At 41.7% G+C, this 22,932-nt stretch overlaps 1 protein-coding gene across 1 annotated transcript in view; it reads right to left on the bottom strand.

The window, feature by feature from the left end:
- Nucleotides 1–543: 543 nt before the first annotated feature.
- The window catches only part of NHS (NHS actin remodeling regulator), a 334,874-nt gene continuing 312,485 nt past the window's right edge, over nt 544–22,932 (bottom strand). Inside the window, exons 4-9 of the mRNA XM_045089342.1 lie at nt 17,449–17,511; nt 15,271–15,463; nt 12,446–12,577; nt 8,472–11,453; nt 7,836–7,962; nt 544–4,665 (exon numbers count right to left, since the gene is read on the bottom strand). Coding sequence (XP_044945277.1) covers nt 4,056–4,665; nt 7,836–7,962; nt 8,472–11,453; nt 12,446–12,577; nt 15,271–15,463; nt 17,449–17,511 — 4,107 coding nt within the window. The 3' untranslated portion in view covers nt 544–4,055. The remainder of the gene's footprint in view (nt 4,666–7,835; nt 7,963–8,471; nt 11,454–12,445; nt 12,578–15,270; nt 15,464–17,448; nt 17,512–22,932) is intronic.

Here is a 22,932-nt window from a genome sequence, read left to right as displayed (position 1 = left end):
GTGAGTTTGAGTAAGCAAAGCACTTAGAACACTACCCAGGACAATAAATTTGCTATATAATAAAAGGCACATGAGATTTATTTAGTGGCGTATTGTAATATGTATATCGAGGCTGCCCATCTTCGGAACAAGGCACAGTCTTGAGTAATTATTAGAAGCAAAGCAGGTGAGTGTTGTAAAGTAAAGCCATAAATTTTTTCCTGGCTCACAGAGGAGCTACAAGGAAAGTATAGTAGCTATTGGAAATTTATTCTTCTCTCAAATACAAAACGAGATTAGAGAGGCACCTGGCTGGCTCAGTCAATAGAGCGTGTGTGATCTCGGTTGTGAGTTGGAGCCCCACATTGGGTGTCGAGATTACTTTTTAAAAAATCTAAAAAAACCCAAAACCCAAAATGAGATTAGAGCTCATTATACATTATTTATTATTTTTTCCACCTACTTTTGCTATAGCAGTTACCTTCCTTTATGTCCAGTTCCCTATAAAACACTTGCTGTTTGTGAAACCCCAAGAATACAATTACATAATCCAAGAGAAACTGGTTGTTTAATTGCAGTCACGTTTATTTGCAGTTTCTATACACACTTTCTAGGTAATCAAACTTTTCTGGTACATTTTTTTGAGAGGGGTTCACAATGAAACTGTCACCATTTTTACTAAAAATAAATACAAGACTTAAAGTGTTGCACAGCTCTAAAATATACAAAGGCTTGAATTGAATGTAAACGTTGAAAACATCTTACAAAAGAAACCATTTCTGCAACAATTTAAAAAGTTCATATTTACAAATATTACAAAAATACAAAATGGATGCAAGTCCATAAACCATTGTCTTTTTGGCCAGCACGAACTGGTTCTAGTACCAAAATAGTTACACTGTAACCTTCTTACAGTTTTAAATCTTTGTCATGATCTAATTCTCTAAGTCTGCCATCTCTGCAGCAAATGTACTCACTCACTGACCTTTGGCAAGAGCAAACAGTGTGTTTTGTTTGCTACAACTAGTCCATGTCCTCTACTTAGCCAAAAACAAAAAAACCCCAAAACACAAAAAAACAAAAAGGAAAAAAATTTTCCCCCACACAACATAGACATGTTGCATAAACATAAAAGAACAAAAAATTAGCATCAGTGCAAACAACAGAAGAAAAGTTTGGATTGATGTTTTTCACGATACCTAATGTGTGTACCCTGCTTCAAAACGGCAGTGATGTTGAGGACAGCCCTCTAATTCTTGGTTTTATATGCTATGTAATAAAGCCATGTAGAATATTCCAGATTAATAAGGAATTCCTTACCTTTTCTTTCCTTTTTTTTTTTTACTCAGTTTGTTACTCAATACTCTTAACACAGTGAATTTAAAATCCATCATTACTTGGGTTTTTTTTTTTAAATCTATGAAATATAAAATAGAGAAACTCTGCTATAGATTTTTAGAGTAAACAAAATAAGTAAAACTATATTATAAGGGTTAGTTCTGTGATCATTACATATAGAAGGAATCTTATTGCCTCACAATTCAAGTCAGTATGTATTTTAAAAAATATATGGTACCATTACTTAAATTGATGTCAATAATAAAAAGGTGACATATTTATTAAAGCCAATTCATGTGTTTCCTATTCAAGATTTAGAATCACTTTAAAGCCCACATACCTTTCTTTACGCTTAAAAAACCCCTAACTACACAAAAGCCATACTGCAAACGAACTGCTTTTATGAAAATTACAAAAGATCACCTATTTGACTGGAAATGACGGTTTCTTATCGCATTTGTCTAAAAACTTTCTTTTAAAATTTTGCCAAGTGTACTTTTCAAAGCATGAGAAAAAGTTATTCATGTTCCCATGTGTCAAACCATGCTGGTTTTCTTGACTAATGGGTTCCAATGAGAAATGATGGTCCATTTTTTTCAAACCCCCAAACATTTTTCTTTTAATAAAAAGTATAACACTTTGTAAATGTTCAAATGTACCCTTTACCAGGTAGCTTATCTATCCCAGCACAAGCACACACACACACACACACACACACTCACATCCACACACGCACGTTCTCCCTCCTCTACCCCACCACCCCCAGCACATATTTTACATACAAGGATGACAAATTTAGAAATACCATTTGATAGTGAAAACAAATAGTAGGAGACAGACATTTTTTTTCTTTACAAACAAAAACCCAACAGCAATCAGATTCTCTAATTCTCAATCTATAACACCTTAGAAAGTGTTTCTATTGAAAGACAGCATCCTCTTAGACCAGGCTTTCTCCTTCATATGGTATGAATTAAACCAAAGCCACAAACCCCCTTTCACACATCCTACTTTCCCAAATACCACTTGCATAAACTTAAAGCCAGCTGCTTATCAATTTCTTGGTAACTCTGGTCTGTTCTATCATTCTAATCACATTCTATTCTTTTATAGGCCATATCCCTTCTTAGTTCTCTCTACTTTCTACCTTGTCCCATTCAAAACATATTTTAAGTACATAGCTGCTTATATTTCTGACATATTTCAAACATTAGTATCAGTTCACGTTAAAATCAGAGGTGTAAGAATCATTTACAGATTTCAACTTGTAACTACTTTTTTTTCAGTTTTAAGACAAGAAAATTCAAGTAATTTCAAGTAATTCAGCTTGTTTCCCTGCCTTCATTGTATCAGAGCACTCACCCTGACATTTCCATTCCCACCCACCACCCTCCCCTTTTGCCATCAAGCAGATATAGTAAAATCAGACAAAAACTCATTTGTATGTAGCATTGTGAACCAGAGCTGTTCCCCATTCCCAGTTTAACAGTGAATATAAATAATGCCTATACACATACCTATTTCCCAACTACATTGTTCACAGTGTCATTTCTGTTACTTTTTTTTAGGTAGCATGAATCTCATCAGCACAGAGAGAAAGCTTCACTGAAAACTCATTGCAGGTACTTACTGATAAATCAATAGCTCTGTGGCATGCTTATGTTTTATTTTTGTTAGTTAAAGAAACTGGAGCTAATTACTAAATTGTTTAAGGAGTTTATAGTCATTAGATGATGACTGTTTATGTCCCCAGTAGCCTAATATAAAACATAACCTAAATTAACTATTGTTTTCCCTATTCATTCTCTTTAAAGCAATCCACTGAAAAATTAAAAATCTAAAAGACACTGTCAAATGTTCTTCAGGGCTTTGTGTTGAGAATGTTGATTTTTCTCATTGATTAAAAAAAATCAAAAGCATGCTTTTCATTCTGTCCAAATTACCACATGGCAAATCATAGCCATGTGTTACTATTCACTTGTTTGGTGCTGCAATTTGTCACAAAAATGGCTAGGTCTGAATTCATTATTTTAAATTAATCACATTTCAGTATATGACCTCAAGATTTTCTTTATTTCACCAGTTTAAAATTCATAATTGAGGTTTATCTATCACTCAGAAAATCATATTGGTGGACATTTAAATATGGTATTTTATATGAAAATGGTATTCACAGAATACAGTTATTACACTTTATTTGTTGTGTTCTATAAACAGTTGGTGTGTGGTAGATAATTGGCCACATGTCCACTCGTCATTGATAAATCTATTTACACATTTTTATCAAAAATATGGTATTTACATGTGTGTAGTTCTTTCTTCTGAATTTTGCTTTAGTTCATTTTAATGTAAAAAAATACCAAACCTCCAGAGTAATTTCATCTTCTTAAGAATTATGACAGTGAGGGCTTTGTTTTCTGAATAGGCAGCTCTGGGAAAACTTTGTCTAGGTTTCATGAAAAGCAGACATTTTCAAATTCTATATTATCAAAAGGAATGAGATTGGGTAAATCAAACTAAGCTAAAGAAAAATATGAAAGACAGTGCAGCTACTTAAAGATGTGGAAAATAATCAAGAAGGACCATCTTCCATTTCCCCAGCCAATATTTAGGAATTCGTTGGTAAGCGGTGATGGTACCCCACGTTGTGCTGACTTCTCCTCAGTCCTCTCTTCTGTTCCTACATCCTCATACGACTAAGGGTTTTGGCCTTGGACAGCCAGCCTGGCCCGGGCCACCTATGTTGAGCTCTGGGAGGATCGGTCGTCATGTGGGCTCCCATCAGAATTTTCTGTCTCGCCCTCAGAGATGGCCTGCATGGGCGCATTGTACAGCCTGCAGCGGACGCTGTAGCGACTGCTGCTGGCCGCAGGGGGTGCTCGGGAGCGGCCAACCCTCGAGGAGGCCGAGGTGGCAAAGTTCTTTGAGGAAAACCCTTCCACATTAACTCTCGGGGAGCAGGGAGAGAGTGGGGACAGGGCCTCGGCCCCGGGGACCCCCTGATGAGCCTCATGGGTGCTTTGTGGGGACTCAGCTGTGAGCTCTCCAGGAGGTTTGGGCAGGATGGGACTCTTGAGGATCTCAGTAGCAGACATGCGGTAACTAGAATCCGAGCGACTTCCTTTCTTGAGGAGTAACAGCTTAAACTCTTCGTTGGACGTGTTGGACTTTTTGGCATTTCGGTAGATGAGGCCCGGGGACCTCTGGCTGTTTGGGGTGGTCACGTTGCTGTTGGGCGAAGTACCAGAACCAGCGCTGCTGCTGCTACTGCTGCCAAGAGAAGCCCTCGATTTGCTTCGAGCTGACATATCCCCGGAGTCTTTTCTTCCAAGGACTTTTCTCTTAGACCTTTCAAGAAAAGGAAAAACCTCAGTCCACACACATTTTTCTGAAACTGGAAATGTTAAGTCACATTCATGCATTGTCCTTGAAGAGCAGTTTGGTGTGCCCTATCTGATTGGCTAGGTGGCATTAGGACACTGGAGGTGAGGAGGGAGATACATTCCTTGTCCTTATAGCTCTCACGGCCCGAGGGAAATTCTCCAATAACCAGTGGACTGAAATTAGGTTCTGTAAATGACCTTCTCACATAATGACTCATGTGGAGGCTGGAGCTAAGAGAGGAGGACTTACTGGGATGTTTTACAAGAGCTTGAGAAGATATTGCTGTCTGACTTCCGGTTAGAGCGTAGGCAGTGAAGAACTGTAGCTTTCTCGTATTAAATCTGTCTCCGCATTACCTATTAAATGCTCTGATGTGTGGGGTCAGCTTCCAGTGAGTACCAGAAGAGCAAAGCGGATAGAGGTGTGGATAGGGCAGGATTAGCCGTAGGTTGATGGTGGACAGGCTTGGGTAACGGATATGTGTGTCTGGGGAGGTGTGTTATACTATTCTGTCAACTTTTTAAATTTCTCCCTATAAAAAAAATTCTTACATGACTTTTTAAATCAGTCAATCCATTTTTGGCTGTAAAGACAATTTTCTGTAGCTGCTTAGTAACAGCAGTGTTATCACTCAGTAAATCAACTTTCTCTGAGAAGCTAAAAACCTAGACTGCCTCTGGAGCTCTTAAAGCTCTCTGTATTGTAAACCCTCAAGAAAACAAGGTAAAAAAAAAAAAAAAGTGTCATACACACACACACACACACAAAGGCAAGGTCATTTTTGTCACTGTGCTACACATAAATAAATCCTATACAAATGCAAATCAAAGATTACCAAGCTCTGTAAGTCCACCAAACATAGGGATCCATCATTATATTATTTCTTTTGATAAGTATATAGGTGTAAACTTAGTGAATCTTTGCATGATTCAGTATGTTGATAAATATTGGCAGCATGCTCTTTCACCAACCTAAAAGTCCATAGAGTAGAGAAAATTTCAGCTTTGCAGTTGGAGACCAGCCTCATTTTGGTTCACTGAAACCTTTGTGGTTAGATCACATAGGCCAGTGTCTGGCACTCCAGTAAGGTAGGAATTCCAAACTAGCATTTGCTTTTAACATCTACCATATTCTAGACACTAAAATGTTATTTTAGCATCAAAATGGAATATGTGAGTATAGGTATTTCCACTAACAGTCAGGAAATGGGTAGAGAGGTTTTAACTGACAAGACTGGATACGAAGTGGCAGCACTGAGATTCAATTCCAGATGATTCTGACTCCACTACTTAGGTTCTGTCCACTATTCCAGATACTGGCATTTGGTCCTTTGGGGTAAGGACTTGACTCTTTAACTTAGGTAGCATTTTAGTAACTTGTCCTAAGATAAAGTGGGGTGTGGGAAGTATAATTGGATCTTAGACTACACACAGAGCAAAGAAAAAAGTAAACTGATTCTTCACTCTCTGAGTGGCGAGGTGTGCCTGGTAAGGTATGTACACACAGAAAGGGTTTCTCATGGAGTCTTTTAAAAAAAGCTGTTGAAGAGCTGTGCTCCTTTATGTTTATGTGGAAAACCACATCAAGAGAAAATGCAAGTTCTCTTTAAAAGTAGAATTCCAGGGCGCCTGGGTGGCTCAGTTGGTTAAACAGCTGTTTAACCTGGCTTGGGTGATGACCTCAGGGTCCTGGGATGGAGCCCTGTGTTGGGCTTCCCGCTCAGCAGGGGGTCTGCTTCTCCTTCTCTCTCTGCTCCTCCCTCCGCTCCTGCTCTCTCCCTCACTCAAATAGATAAATAAATAGATCTAAAAAGAAAAAGAAAAGTAGCATTCCAGGAAAAATGGCAAACTTCTTGCAAAAAACTTGCTTCAAAAAAGTATAACTTCAGGGGTGCCTGGGTGGTTCAGTTGGTTAACCGTCTGCTTTCAACTCAGGTCATGATCCCAGCGTCTCCCTGCTCAGTGGGAGTCTGCTTCTCCCTCTCCCTTTGCCCCTGCCCATATGCACACGTGCTCTCTATCTCTCTCTTGCTCTCTCAAATGAATAAATAAAATCTTTTTTAAAAAGTATAACTTCGCGGGGCGCCTGGGTGGCTCAGTGGGTTAAAGCCTCTGCCTTCAGCTCAGGTCATGATCTCAGGGTCCTGGGATCGAGCCCCGCATCGGGCTCTCTGCTCAGCAGGGAGCCTGCCTCCCCCTCTCTCTCTGTCTGCCTCTCTGCCTGCTTGTGATTTCTGTTTGTCAAATAAATAAATTAAAAAAAAAAGTATAACTTTGTAAGGTAGAAAAGGCAGTTTTCAAGTTGTGTCCCTTGGGAACCCCATGTAGGTGCAAGGCCTAGTGGAAGAAGGTAGTGGTGGTAGTGAAGGGAGCAGGCACAGCACGGTTGGCTAGCTCAGTCCAGTCTGGGTTGGCCTCTGTGCGAGCTCCTGCTCTGTTTGCCGCTCACACACTGCAAGGACGATGTGCTCTTGCAGACATGGCCCTTGCTCGCAGGGGGCAGGGGGCAGGGGAGAGAAGGTGAGTGGGCAGCCTGGACACAACAGTGTCCTGCAAAAACCGCGCAGAGGACGTCCTCTGTTTGTGGGATTTGGAGTACTAATTTTAGAGAGGACCAGTGTTATTAAAGAAGTTTAAGTTTTAGGACGGGCAGGGGGAGCCCTGAAACGGGCAGGCTCCTCCACTGTCTTGTCTCCAACTTGGGCTCTGACTGTTCAGTGAAGCGGCTTGCATCTCTGCTAGTGGAGGATTACGGCCGCGAGCAGATTTTTTTTTCCTTTGGTTCAAGAAATTATTTCCGTCAGAGGTTACAACAGACTCTGAGCTTTCACTCTAAGTTACTTAACCATAAATTGTTTTCAAACGGAAACTTGTTCCAGGATGTCTTTCCTGTGGGAAACCCCGTCCCTCCCGCAGTTCTTACGGAAGGCCCTCAGGTGAGGTTGAGCTACATAGAAAGGCTCACATTCCCTAACGGAAATAGAAGTCTATCAGTTTGATTCGGAAAACAAGGTTGGTTGGTTTGTTTGTTTTTGCTTTTTTGCTGAACGCACCCCAAGTACCCAAGGCTTTCCCGCATTTGCATTTGATGAGACGCATGGAAAGAAGCGAAGCGTTTGGTATTAATTGCCTCACCTGTGAATGACTGCAAACAAATCCTCAGTTGTACGAGGTTTGTTTGGAGACACGAACACACCTTCTGCTTCGGCCTGAGAGTCTTCACTAAGCGGTGAAATCATAGAGTCATCACTCGGTGACGATTCTTAAATGGAGAACAGAAGCATCTTTAGGAAGAAGTTAGCAGGCACACCGCTGCCTTGCACTGGCTTGCGGCAGCAACAATCAACAGATACCTTACTGCTCTCTTTAAGAAGAGAGATTATCGGGGTGCCTGGGGGGCTCAGTGGGTTAAAGCCTCTGCCTTTGGCTCAGGTCATGGTCTTGGGGTCGTGGGATCGAGCCCCGCATCGGGCTCTCTGCTCAGCGGGGAGCCTACTTCCCCCCCTCTCTCTGTCTACTTGTGACTCTCTCTCTATCAAATAAATAAATAAAATCTTTAAAAAAAGAAGAAGAGAGATTATCTGTCGCAGCTCAGTCAGTCCCTCAAAAACAAAAACTGTTATCTCACTCGTTTTAATAAGTGGGAAAAAAAGGGGAGAGGAGAGAAACTGACACCCAGGGCTGCACTGTGTTACGGGGAACATAAGAAAAAAACGTAGTGAAGTGCCGTGAGACACCTCTCTACTTATGACAAAGCCATCAACAACTGACCTTTCAGTGAAACCTCATCCATGCTTCCTTGGGTCTCCTCTGCTTCGCTGTTGTCAGAGGCACTTTTGGCGGAAACACCTGAAGCGGTATTTTCCTGCTCAGAACATTTTTCAGGGCATGAATTTGCAGTTGATAGCTCCGCTTCACAGCTGGTATTCCCAGGCACTTTGTCATGGTGGCGGCTCATCCCAGGTTGAGGCTTGAGTGGATTGCTTATGTCTGTGGGTCTGGTTGGCGAGTCTGACTGAGCCGCGAGCGCATCGAGAGACTCGGGGTACGCAGCTTCCTCCCAATCTGCAGAGGATGGCTTCTGCACCTGTGCCAGGGCCCCGTCTGGACCCGCTCCATATTGTCGTACTTTGCCATCCAGCTCATTTGGGCGGGCACCAGAGACCCTCTGAAATCCCTCTGTGGGAAAGTCAAAATTCTTACTCGCCGTACTTTCCGGAACAGGCTCATTCTCCATATGTTTTTGGTCTTTCGTGACACTCGAATCTAGAAGATTGCTACCAGCTGAGGTCACCGTTTCTGGTTCACAATGGTTCTTTACATCAAAAGTACGTTTTTTCTCTAACTGTAGTTTATCTGGTCCCATCTCGACTGCAGAGGAGTCTAAGAAGGACAGTATGGTGTCTTCAGCGGAGTACTGACGTGATACTGATTTCTTAGCCGCATGTGGCTTAATCTTACCTGGAGACAGGGCAGCCATTGCGAGAGTGCTATCCTCTAAGTAGGGGAGATCTGTATTGTTGCCCTCGTTCTGCTTCACTTCTTCAGACTTGCTGACGGACCTCAGGTTAACAGACTTCAGGACTGTTGGCGTAATCGCAAGGGACGGCGGAGGGTTGGACCGCAGGGTTTCTCCTACTGGGTTCTGCTTACCATGAGCAAAAACATGCAGTGGGTGACGGTGGTGGAATGGTTTATTCAAGACACTATGAAGAGCACTTAGGTCAAGATGGGTAGGAGGTATAATTGGAAGTTCAAGGTCTTTGCTCAGTGACAGAGCTCCATCTTTTAAAGAGGGTTGCTGTAGTGAGGATTTCCTTTCTGGGACTTTTGGTTTTCTTTTGCTACCTCCAGGAGACAGCGGGCCAGAAAAGAAAGCTGTAGGGAAAGAGGAAGTTGGTGTTTCAGACTGGCTTGAGTAGCCACTTGATGGAGATGCCAAGCCGGCCAGCTTTTCTGGTGAGGCCAATTTAAACTCATTGTCAACAGAAGGAAGGGATGGGGTGGTTGCTCTTGATTCTGACTGGGATGTTTGGGATTCAGAGCTCTCTGGAGATTTGATGCATTCAATAACTGTGGTACCCGTAGCAGTGCTGGAATTAGATAAAGATCTGTAAGGATCATTTGTTTTCAAGTCATTCAGAAGCCAGAGATCTGCATAGTGAGCTGATTCAGCACCTTCATCTTTGAATGGCGGAATATCTGGAGTGTCTAACTGAGGCTCCTTAATACCATGCTCACTCTGGTTCATCCAAGAAGATTCTTGCTTGGTGGGAAGGTTGGCATTTTCCATTCGAGAAGGTGTGTTGGAGAAATCTAGAGGCAGCTTCATTTCCCTGGAACTGTGAGGCAGGAGCTGGCCGCTGCTTATCTTTGGTTCTTTCTTCTCAGAAATGTCTGCATTTCCATCGGACTTCCTCAGTGATGAACTACGTTTAGGTGGGGTCGGCTTTGCCTTTGGTTTCCTGAAAGAGATGCTTGGTCTCCCCTGCCTCCTGTGGTCTAAGTAGTCCTGCCAGGCACAGTCGGGAAGAGTAGGAGGAACCCCAATGCCCTGGCCATTCTCTGGGCCCAGGGCTGCATAGTGACAGACGTAACTCTTACTGCCTTTGAGACCACAGTCAAAGTGCATGGAAGTGTAGTATCCTTCTGTGTCCACTGAGAAGTGAGAGCTAGTGTCTGCTTTGTCTGATGGAGACTTTTCCAGAAAGCTGTCATAAGTGGCCATGCTTGTGAAGCTTGCGCAGCCCAGGCTGTCTGCCTTGGGGCGCTCAGGACTAAAATCCTGGCGGCAGGAGGCATCGTGATGGTGGTGTAGGTAGTTCCACTCACTGTCACTGGTGTTGCTGTTGTTGGGGTCATCCAGCAGATCTGCCACAGTGGACGTAAAGGAGTTTGCCCGGTGGCCTCTCACTTTATCCAGGTGGTCATTGTACTGCTCTGTCACGAAGACGTTGGCATCCTCATTAGCATGAGGGGCTGTGTTGAGTGACAACTCCGAGTCACAGTGTGAAGACCCAGTTAGGGGAGGAGAAGCCGCAGGAGGGATTGTCTCTGAGGTCTGTGAGGGGCATGTGGAGCTGCTCCCACTCCAGTTGCCACTGGATGATTGGTGGTCATCTTTCTGGTCCATGTGGCTGCTGAGGAGGACACCAGCTGTGGAGATGCAGTGGATGGGGCTCCCAAAGGTGTCTGAGTTGGAGGAGATGTCACAGCTGCCAGAGTCGGCAGCCACTCGGGACAGGCGTGACCTCCCTCTCTCATTTAACTTGTGCTGAGGGCTGTGAAGATGTTGAGAACAAGCCAGGCCCAGAGCAGGCTGGTGTTCCTGTGCACTTGGGCTGCTGGGGGCCTCACTGCAATCATTTGACGATCTTTCTCGGTCGCCCATGAAGGGCTCCCCCTCTTCATATGCTGAGGGTTTAGCACCAACTTTGGGCTCAGCATCCCCACCTCTGTTGCCCTCCCGGGGAAGGCTCCGAGATCTTGTACGGCTGCTCACTGCAGTGGTAAACATGGTGTCGCCTTTGTCTGCCAATGCAGAGATGTTGCCAGCGGAGTGAGAAAGGGAAGCTGCGATGCTTTGACCCCTTTGAGCTCTGATTCTCCTTCTGGATGGAGCAGCAATCAGAATATCTTCAGTTTGGCACTCGGAGTCCCTGGTTCCAGACCTCCTATTCACAGTGTTGGAAGGGTCTGGATTTGTGTGCACGATCACATTCCTTTCCCTGGCCACAGGGGATTCATCAGAATCTAGGGCACATGGAAAGCATAGTGAGATATTTCATACATCAGCAGACTAACAGACATTCTGAGAGATATCCACAAATCTGGTGGTAGCATGTTGGATCTTTGAGGAAAAAAAAATCAGTGTATAAAATTAGGAGAAAGTTAAAATGCTTTAGGGAATCTGTCCCTTTGCTGCTCTGTCTCTGTCTCTACACACACACACATATCCACAGGTGCACCTGCGTGTGTGAGTATGTGTGTGGATAGTAAGTGAAGATGTTTTTAGATCTTCTGTGAATTTTCTCTCTTCACTATCAAATTACTTTGCCCCAATAAGTGACTACTATTTTTTTAAATTAAAGTGCATTTTGTCTTCTTGGCCACTATTCTTTTTTATTTTGTAATATATGCTCAGCAAAATGAAACTTAAAATTCATTATAAGTAATGAACGAGATGCTATAGTAATAGTAATAAGAATAAGAATAAGAAAACAGGAAGAGATTCCTAAACACATGGAACAGAAAAAAATGGGAAAATAGTCATATAAAGGGTAACATGTTATCAATATTCAATATTTAATTGAATATGCTTAAAATTTACCTTTTTAAAATAATTAATGCCATAAAAGTATATCCGTCTTTAAGTAAGGGTATAATTTTCTAAAAATAATCTTTCATTGAATCTTGTTACTTTTTTTCCATCTTTATAAAACTTTTAAAAATTACTTACTTCCATCTTAATAAAACTTTAAAAAATTTCCAAAATATTACATTTCAGCCATAAGACCTGAACATGTATACCTAAATCCCTAAAGTTAAATCTTCACAGTCAAAAACAGAGATTCAAAAAGTAATACCACCCGGCCTGCTGAACACAGAACAAGTACATGCCATTTCAAAACCTTTACAAGTTACAACACTATCTTTAAGGAAGCTGATGAAAAGGCCAACTTCCATTTCATCTCCTTCTAGTTGACACCCAACAGAATGTTAACCATTAACAGTTTATACTACACCTATTTCTTGTTGGACTCTTCTGGGGATACCGGAGATGGTTTTCCTCCTCCTCAGTTTTCGTCTCCGCTGTAGTACGGATTGTGAATGAACAAGGGAGCAGCGTATACTAGCCTCTCTGTCAAAACCAACTCCTGCAACCCACAAATAGGTCTCATTAGCCTTTAGAAATGGCAAACAAATTTTCATTTGCTTGGAACACAGTGATATTTATTGATTGGAAGTAAAGGAAGAGTTTGGATTAAGCCCGTGAATAAATATAAGGGAGCCCTTATTCAGCTCCTATTTAAATTACTCTGCAGTACATTAAGCTTTACTTCTAAATGCAGCTCTGCACGACAGCTTGCAGTGCCAAGAGTAACAAGCAAAGAAGGAAAATCAAAAGAAAGAGGAGAGAAAAATAACATCAAAGAATCACTCTCGCACAGAAACAGCTCCTGAAGGACTTACAGCCTTTAGTTACTACTATCTACCGGTCTATTTCTGGGCTCTCTGAAGCTGTCTTTGCATAGTAGATCCAGAGCCAAGATATTAACCTGAATTAGTTCAGCCAACATATCCTGACCTGTTCTTCATTAAAAACATCTTTGTGAGGTTTTTTTCTCTCTCCATTACACCCCAACCCACAACACAACACAACATTCACTCTCTCTCTCTCTCTCTCTCACACACACACACACACACACACTCTCTCTCTCTCTCTCTCTCTCTCTCCCTCTCTCTCTCCCCCGTGAAGAGAAAATAGCCTAGAGATTTGTTTTTAAATGAACATGTAACTCTTTCTACTTTGTTCTGCTGACTCAGTCGGACACTTCTTGGTATGGCACCAGTGTCTTATCAATATAAAATAAAAATACAAGGCAGTCCTCAGTTCTCTACTTAAGTGGATCTACCTTCACTATCAGCTATGAATGAAGCTGGAATTCCCAGTCTTTACAATGCGTGTCTGTTTGCTTTTATAAATATAGGGGCCAAACCATGATGCTTGCTTGTTTCTCTCTCCATAATCACATTATTGATACACTACATACAGTCTTATCAAAACTAGAATGGCGAGGAAGGAGGTGAGGAACTCACACCCCTGTCTGGCACAGGCATGTGCCATGGATTTTTCAGATTGAGCTTTGCCTCAAAATCAGGATGCCAAAAGTGCATTGGAATCTGGTTGCCTTATCTATCCTGATTGTTATACACAGAATAGGTTGGCGTGTTAAAACCTTGACTTAGCTATAAAACGAAGCAGTTTGAGTTCTGCTTATCATCAGAGTGACAACAGTTTCTAGAACTCACGTTAAAAAAATCTGTGAGATATCACATGATGAATAATTATAATATTATTGGAGAATTCATACTAATGGGATTTTCCTTTATTAGCTCCAACCAAAAATTAAGATCTTTCATTCTACTCATAATAATTACAGAACACATGGCACACAGACACACTTATGTTATATGGACAAAATTAGCTTTCTCATTAAAGCTCTTGAAATCAACATATAATCTGGGCTTTAGTCTGAGAGTTCCTGAAATAAAGCAGAAGGAAAGATCTTCCCTTTTCCTGAATCACAAGACCCATAATCAAAGAACTAAATTTAAAAACAAAATTTACTTACAGTGCTGTGAAGAAAGCAGGTGCTGCTTATAATCAAATGTTCCCAGAAGGGAAAGTTAGTTTAAGAGGATGCCAAAATGATACATTTTGACATCTACCAACCCCAGCCCATTTAGATTATGGAGATCAGATAAAGTATGCATCCTTAGAATAATTTCTTCTGCAAGTTGAGTAGGTCATCAGGAAAACTTCTCCTAGCTCATAACCAGCTGATCAACCAGAACTCCGGTTATTCAGGAAGGAAATAATATCTATACCAGATATCTGGTCATCATTTGCTCCCCACTGTATGTGAGAGAAATCTGAGTGGGATTAATAATAGCCATGTCCAAAATGCATCTCGAGTGACATGCCGTCTTTAGTCACATGGTACCAGGATAAAAGTAATAACATGGCCATTGTGACATTTTCAATATACAAATAAATTAAAACATAACTATCAGAGCTGTTTAAAGAAAGCTCAATGGATAGATTATTTTCTGTGTATCTTTGAAAGTGAGAATATTTCACAACATTATTTCACTTGCAGCTAAGATTAGTAGATCGTTTCCTGGCATCTACGGTCACTACAGATAAACTTTTCAAGAAAAGTCTAGACAGGCTTGCATTCAACCTAGGCTAACATTTAAACCCTCAGTACACAAGAAGAGGAAGGCAGAGAGGAATGTAAGCCAGGCTGGCTAGATTAGAATAGAATTCAGCTTTCATCTTTGAATCTGCATATTTTTAGGTCAGAAATTGCCAAAATCAATGCGGAAATCTAAACGATCTTTGAAACAAGCCTACCTTCATCCAAAGAAGCCTGAAAACAGATTTTATAGTTGGTCTACAGGATCATTACTTGGCAGTTTGAGAGACCTGGGGTTTGCTGTTTTCTTTTTTGCTGTGCCATGCATCATTATCATGTGACTAATCACTGCCGCTTTCTCCATTATTTCAGTCGGCTATGACCAAAGAGCTATTTGGTGACTTTTTTCAAAAAGAAACTGTCCATCATTTACATAACAAGCAGCCTAGCAGAACATATGCAAATGGATGTTCAAAACCTGACAAAAGCATATTGAACATCTTCTGGGTTGTATTTTGATGAAAAAGGTATTGCTTGTTTACAAAGCGGTATTCTTAACTGGCCCGCCCAGCAGCGCAGGTTTTGAACATATTTAAAACACAGAATATTGTGACCCGACTGCCCGTAAGAAAAGAACAGAACGGTACCAGTGACATTGATGGGAATAATGCAAGAAGAAATCACTTGGGCGTCTTGTTTCATCTTTTCCTCTGGTGTTGGGAGAGGCAGTGCTTTGCTCCAGTTGGTCTGCTTGTCCAGTGTCGAGGGGATATTGTGTACTGGGTTTTTTGGCCTCTGCCCTAACATGACATCTGTATCTTCATCCTCCGGGGGATGGGACTGCAAATGAAGTACATTCAGACTTAGCCAGCATGGTTTATATGTAAGCAACATATCAAGGAATTTCACAGTTGAGTTAAGAGCAGTGAGGTCAGAAATAAGCTTTTAGGTCAAAGGAAGAATTCCTAGAAATAGTTAGTGAGCACCACTAATTGAAAGTTACAATTTCAATAGTCAAGCGACACAAAAGAAAAAATGGACTTAAGGAGCATGCTTTTCAGGTTAAATGGAATTAAGAGGAGAGACAGGGTAGCCATAGGTTCCCCCTGCTTGAAAGTGAAGGAAAATCTTAGTTTCTAACCCAGGGACAGGTAGATTCTGGATATCTATCTCCCTGTATATTCCTAATGAAAGGCTTGAGAGCCCTACATGACTGGAATCAAAGGGAGCAGATGATTTAGATGCCTATGAAAGGTTCAGAAAATGTGCCAGAAAACCTAGAGTCAGGAAACATTCCAGAACATATCACCCGAAGGACAAGCCTATCTACTCTGAGAGGCTGGATGAAATCACAAGGAGTTAATTTTACTGTAGAACTGTGGCATTTGTGAATAACATTTCAAAAATGTAGTTTCATCAACACTGTGTGCACACGGAAAAGCAGCCCATCTCCCCCGCTTACTATAGTGGAAAACACAAAAGCAGTTAATGGGGAAAAAGATCCAAGAGGCTTTCTTTTTCAAATTCGGAAGAGTAAAGGATCTTAGTTTCTTTCAGCTTTTGCAGTGGGAAGCTTTTCTTCTAGCTGTGGAGTTAGAGGCCTTGACTTTGGTATGACATTTGAAACTTCTCCATCCCAGCCCTTGATAGATATTAGTATTGTCTACTTTTTATTTCAGGGCTGGGCTCCTAAAAAGGCTCCACTCCGATTTTGATTTCGGGGTTGGGCTTCTAAACCAGATTATTAAAAGACCCAGTTTTCACCACTGACCCTAGTTTTCTTTCTTTCCATAATTTGGAGGAAAGTGAATGTTTGTATAAAATAAATATTTTCCCTTCTTATTCCAATTAAGTTTTGATAATATTCTGTCCTAAAATCATGAAAAAAATTTTCTCATCCTCACATTTGGAAGCATCATGTCCTGCTGACTCGGGATTCACATATTGTCAAACTGTTCTCAGGTCCTCATAAAGAGAAGATTCTAGAGCCATTTGTTTAAGTTAACCCCCCAGCATTTGCTTACCTTGTCAGAGGTATCTGCAAAGCCCCCCAACACACCCAACAGGATATGACTCCCCCCACCTTGAGAAAAATGTGTTCGGCATGAACATTTTAGTAAAACATAGCAACCTTCTTTTCTCTTCAGCTTTTGTGCAGATTCCCAGCGAAGCGAATAGCTCAAATAAAGTTGGAGCACAAAAGACTTTGTTTCCTAGGTAACTTCCAAAAAGAAAAAAAAAAAAGTTTGGTGCATTCGAAAAGAGAGACAGAAAAAGAGGGAGAAAGAGCAAGAGCTGGAGAGAAACCCCCACCACCAGAGGCCACATTTTGTAGGCGATTCCTTCCTTGAATAACAATGGACTGGGGAACAAAGACAGAATAGTGACCTGACTATAGGCTCTGACTGGCAGCCAAAAGCCTGTTTTATTTAATGGCGACAGGGACAACTGGCTGCCAGAGAATCCTTTTGTCCTGTTCTCTTTTTTGATTTGAGAAGCTGAATCTTTACAGTTCTGATAAATACAGGGCAAACTGGAAATTTCTCTCCTTCGAAGTCTAAGGTCCAGGAGTGGCATTAGGTGATGCCTGTCTTGAACAGAGCCTTCGTTGTAATTTAGAGGGGGAAGGTAAGTGAGAAAGAAAGTCAATGACAGGGCTGTCTAAATCACATTTTATTTAATTCAAGTTAGGAAAATATCACTCTTGAAGTGGACTTAAAAGAATACCTGTTAGTTAGAAAGAACAGTTTGCCATAGTTAAAAGAGAGAAGAAAGTCTGGAGAGAATGGGATAGGGCTGTGATGTAATGTTCTCAGAACCAGTACCTTTCTACTCCATGGGGTCATGTGGCAACACTCAGTGGGGGAGGGCGAACGGGTGCTGTTAAACTATGAACATGAAATGCAAAAAAAGCAAAAATTAAAAACATGCACACAACACACAGTATACCCTGGTTAAGTCAAATCTGAGATAGTAATGAATGAGTATACCAGGATGACTCCCTCCCTCCCTTCCCTCCATATATGTCCTGATTTCAAGGACAGATTAAGAGCACAGACTTTGGAGCTATACTGTCTGACTTCAAATCCTGGTTCTACCATTTATTCACTGTGTGACCAGGGACAATTAATGACTCAGCCTTTCTAAGGTCGGTTTCCTCGTCTGTAAGATAGGGAAATAATAGCATCTATCTGCCCTCCAGGGCTGTTTTGAGGATTAAATGAGCAGTAAGTTGACAGAATTGACTGTGAAAAATGGTGGCACTTAATAAGGTCTGTACGTCTGTCAGCTGCTACCCGTGCTACTGCTACTATCATTATTACATAACCTTACCGTGTAGCTGTGCCGTATCTGTGACATCGACTTTGCAAATGGTAACTTTCTTTTAGAGCCCAGTCCCATTTGTTAATTTGGAAAAGACAGAATTCTTTTCTTTCCTCAGAGTGAGTTTATTTTCCGGTGAACTACTTGGAAGAAAATTCCCTGTGTGCACTTTCTTCATCCAGGCTGCTTAAAATCTGCCTCTTCCCCATATTCACAGACTGTATTTGAAGACAGGGTCAGGTTTAAGGGCATGTGACAGGGTCCCGCACTCAGAAGGACACCATGCTTTTTTGAGTAAGGGGCCCTGCGTCTTCATCTTACTGGGCCCCACAAATCATGTAGCCAGTCGTGTTTGGAGAATAATCAGGTAACTAGAATCCCCTTTTCAGGATCTACTGAGTAGGACATTGAAACTCTCTTAAACTCTAAACCATGTCAGCTTTAGATTCAGTTAGGCCTCTATTACAGCACTTTCCCTATAGCATTGCTTTAACGTAACCTGAATTCTTCCTGGATGTGTCTTTTTCTTCTATTAGGTTATAAATTCTTAGGGGTTAAAAGCCACATTTGATTTCCTTTTCAGTCTTCCATGATGCCAGCAAAGTGGCTCCTCCTTGTAGGAACTCAAAAAATTATTGGTACCCTTGAATGATATGAGCCTTGTGTGTTTTAATAGTGATGAGAAACTCCAAAAGAGTAAGGTTTGTGGTCAAGATCTCAGGAGGAAGCAGACACCATAGAATCCAAGGGCACTGATCATTTTAGTGCAAGTAGGTGAAAAAAATAGAGGAAACCACAAGCCGCGTTTGGTTCCATCAGAGGCTCAGTATTCCAGTTCTGATTTTTCTTAAGCCTATGGCAGACCTCTGTTTTGGAGGTGGAGCACTCCAGGTCTGATTCTCTTCTGAGTTTCTAAATTTTAAGTGACAGGGTTGCTCATTAATTTTTAAGCAAAGCAAATGCCATCTCCTCAGGCCCAGTTAACTTTGATCTGGATGTTACTTAAGACAAAGGATTTCATAGGGTCTGTGGCTCCCTCACTGAAAATGGTCATTTTGACAGATGTGCTGTATGTGGCCTGAGTTCAGACGTTACCCCGCTTCTCTCCTAGCCTCCATCATAGATAGTGATGTGTAGGTCTCAAGTAAGACCCCAGGGTATGCCAAGTAGAGAGCAAAATCATGGAAGCAGGAGAAAGGGAGCCTGAAAACAAAGCCTGTATGGCGAAGGAACCCGTTTCCAAGAAACCAAAGGCTCTGGTGTCTCATGAAAGAATTTAAAGAATTACACAGCAGAAAACTGCAGGGAATAAAACATATTAATGATATTAATATATTAATTCTGGTAGTTTGTCTTTAACCTTCTAAGTCAGCTCTCCTACTGAATGTTTTTTCCAGGAGTGACGGATGAGGAGTGGTTTTTAGTTTTCATCAGTTTGAGAACCGGCCCTGCCCCCACCATGCCATTAAATAAGTATGAGGTAACATTTGGAAATGACTAAGGACTCCAAGTCCAGAGAGAGACTTTTCTGTTTTGGTCAACCATCGTTAGGTCAGGGTCTCTGCAGGTTACACTCCACTGAAGATTCCTTCTCAACTGATCCGCCTCTCTGCTGTTTTGATAGGAGCTCAAGCCTCCAGCTTGTTAGGCCTGAAAGTAGGTGCTCTGGAGCTTGTGTGTGGAAGGACTTTGTTCTTTGGTTCTGATTATTTCTGATTCGACTTTTATATGGTGATATAATCAGGTCATAGGATTTTTTTTTCTAAAACTACCTAAGAAATAAAATGAAACTGAAAGAGCACTGTTGCCTCTGGGCATCTCTGTCCAGCCCAGCATGCCGGTCCTTAACCCTTGTGCACGGATAAGGTGAGGAAAAGCTGCATGCTGGCCAGACTTGTATGAATTAAATTATCCTTTAAGGACTCTATTTAAATGAATCCTTCTGCTTATTCTTAGTAAGACCTACAAGGGCAGAAACCATTTTTTGTTCATAACTGTATTCCTACTGCCTTGGTAATGCTTAAGTAAAATCTGTTGCACTGCTAGCTAGCACCCCCATGTGCCTGGCCCAAGCAAACAAAAATCCTCTCAAAAGAAATAATATCAGATTACCTCCACATACAATTTTGCATTACCACATCCAACACAAAGTCAAAGATAACAAGGTAAGGAGGAGACAAGACAGCATGAGCAAGGAGCATCCAAAACGGTAGGCAGAACAGAAGCAGAGCCATAGGGTGTCCTGTTTTTGGAATTACCACCCCATGCAGGAGTAGCAGTGAACAACCTTGGCTTCCCTGGAATATGTGGGAAGCCTCTTAGACCACTCATTGATTCATTCAAGAACATTTCTTGAAGGTCAAAGATAGCACCCGGGGAACCAAAGTGTCACATGAAAAATGATCTCTCTCTCATCACTATACAGTTCTTTTGACTTTTGTTTTTTTTTTTTTAATTTTTTTATTAGCATATAATATATTATTTGCTTCAGGGGTACAGGTCTGTGAGTCGTGAGGCTTACACATTTCACAACACTCACCATAGCACATACCCTCCCCAGTGTCCATCACCAACCACCCTCTCCCTGCCCCCCTTCTTTTGACTTTTCTGTACTTTCAGATTTTTTCATAATGTTGGACAAAAACACACACATAAAAGTGTCTCTTTATTTTTCCAGGCTCCCATTCTGGCCCTCTTACCCCTGATTTTAAGAGGCCTTAGACTCCGAGATGAGAACATTTTAGAATCAGCCACTACTGGTCTTGCCCATCCTGTCACTGACAAAATATGCCTCTTTGATGCTTTCACCCCATTTCTGTCCCTGCTGGCCCATAATTTACACTCTCAGATCCTTTCCCTACCTGCCCATGAAACTGCTTCAATGAAAGTTAGAGCTACATACTTAGGGTCAATGCTCAGAACAAGAATAATAGACACTATTCATTTCTTCAGTTTTGTGGCTGTGAACAAGCATTTCTCCAAACATCTCAAGATTTTCCCCAACCTTTCTCTTACTGCCAAAAGAAAAATATAATCCCTCCGCATTTTACTTTCTTTGGGGTTTTATTTTATATGCTGATGGGAGCTTATTTTGCCTCTAGACTCTCCAAAAGACATCTGTTAAAATGTTGTGGGTATTTCAGCAGAAAATGTTTTGAAAATTTGGCTTTAGTGTGTGATCTGATAACACATGGCATTTATAGCAGCTGACTTTCAGAGCTGATTCATTACTATCATGCTGTCTTAAACATGAGAAATATTCACTAGAGAATGGATGCTGTGGTATGCTTGAATATAGGAATAAAACCTTAGAGCGAAGATGCCCATTACAAGCCACATGGGTTCCTAGTCAGGGGATCTGGGACCTTACTTTCATTTCACCCTGGGGCCCATTTGTCCTTAGACCAGGTCCCTGCAATTCTGCACAACGTTACGGCCTATCTAGGAGACGGAGGGGACCTTGTCTGCCTCAGATTTTTCTTACTGGAGTGTGTGAATGTGTTGCACATAAACAGAAAGTGCCTCGATCTTTCTGGAAGGCTTAAAGGAAGCTGGTGATACCTTCTTCACTCAGCACTCTTCCTGCTGCAGTTACATAGCACTTTCTTTCCATGACACTGTCCCAGAGCCTCCTATTGGCTGGCATTGTGCTCTTCCAAACATGCTTAGTGACATCGTTTCTGACTCATTCTGTGCTTCTCCCTTTTCTCTCTCCTCAACTCCAACATGTACCAAAGTGAATAGCTGTGGGAAAACAGAATGAAGTAAGGAAAAGTTTAGGGTCTTCCTGTGTCTCTCTCTCCTAAGCCTTTCTTCCCTTTCCTGGTGTTGCCTTTTCTACCACTCCTCCAGGAAAGCCAGGGCCTTCATGCTTTCCCCAGAGGGCCTGAACGCAGCACCCCCTCGTGCCCAAACCCTTCCCACTGCACCCCCAGCCAGCTGTGAGGCTTGACAGAAGCCCACAGATGCATTCACGTTAATGTGCTGAGAACTCCTAGTGAGAAGCCCAAAGGAACACATCTCTGAGGCAGAATTGTGGATAGTGGTTATAGGCCGGGAGGGAGATATTCAGGAACAAGTGCCAACTGAGTTCTTCTTTTAACCACTTTATATATTACTGTCTATTTAAAACACCAAAATGCAGAAATATTCAGAACTGGGAAAAGTGGCCTTATCATTGATAAGTCTGTTTTTCCAAATCATACCTTTATTTCTCTTCCCTGCCAGATATTGCCACCACCACTTCCTCAATTCTCCTGAGAAGCACTTGGCTAAAGGAAATATACGAAAGGCCAATAAGCATATGCAAAATCCCTCAACATCATTTCTCATTGGGAGAATTCAAATGAAAACCCCAGTCACATACTGCTGTGTACTGGAGGGGCTAAACTTAAAAAGGTCAATAATAACAAGTGCTGGTGCAGAGGAAGAGCAACTAGAACTCTCATAAATTGATGGGGTGCATGTAAAATGGTCTAGCGACTTCAGAGACTGGCATTATCTAACAAACCTAAGCAGATGTCTGCCCTCTAATTCCCTCTCAGGTATATGGAGGTAAGAAGAATGAGTATGTCCACAAAAAGCCTTGCACAAAAATATTCATAGCAACTTAACTTGTAAAAGACCCCCCCCCCCCAAGTCCTCACAACTAGAAATACCTCCATTATCTACCAACAAGAGAATGGATAAACAAATTGGGGACTACCATATTCATATAACGCAGTATTACCCAGCCATAAAAAAGAACACGGTATTGATACATGCAACATTGACCTCAAAAAAGTATGTGGAGTGAAAGAAGCCAAACACAAAAGAATATGTGCTCATTCACTCAAAAGTGAATCCCACCCTCTTGATGGTCTGATAATGTCTTGGGTATGAGATTGGCCCCTAGTGAGCAGAACTTGAATGCAGTGGCAATGGCGCAGTTTCCACCGCGAGAGAGTCTTTGTGAAAGACAGCATGTAGCCGCCAAGAATCTCTCT

This window comes from Mustela putorius, unplaced genomic scaffold (assembly GCF_011764305.1).
Source record: "Mustela putorius furo isolate JIRA1106 unplaced genomic scaffold, ASM1176430v1.1 tig00003836_pilon_pilon_pilon, whole genome shotgun sequence".
Lineage (NCBI taxonomy): Eukaryota > Metazoa > Chordata > Mammalia > Carnivora > Mustelidae > Mustela > Mustela putorius.
Note: the sequence above shows the minus strand (reverse complement) of the source record. Positions and strands in the feature narration are given on the sequence as shown.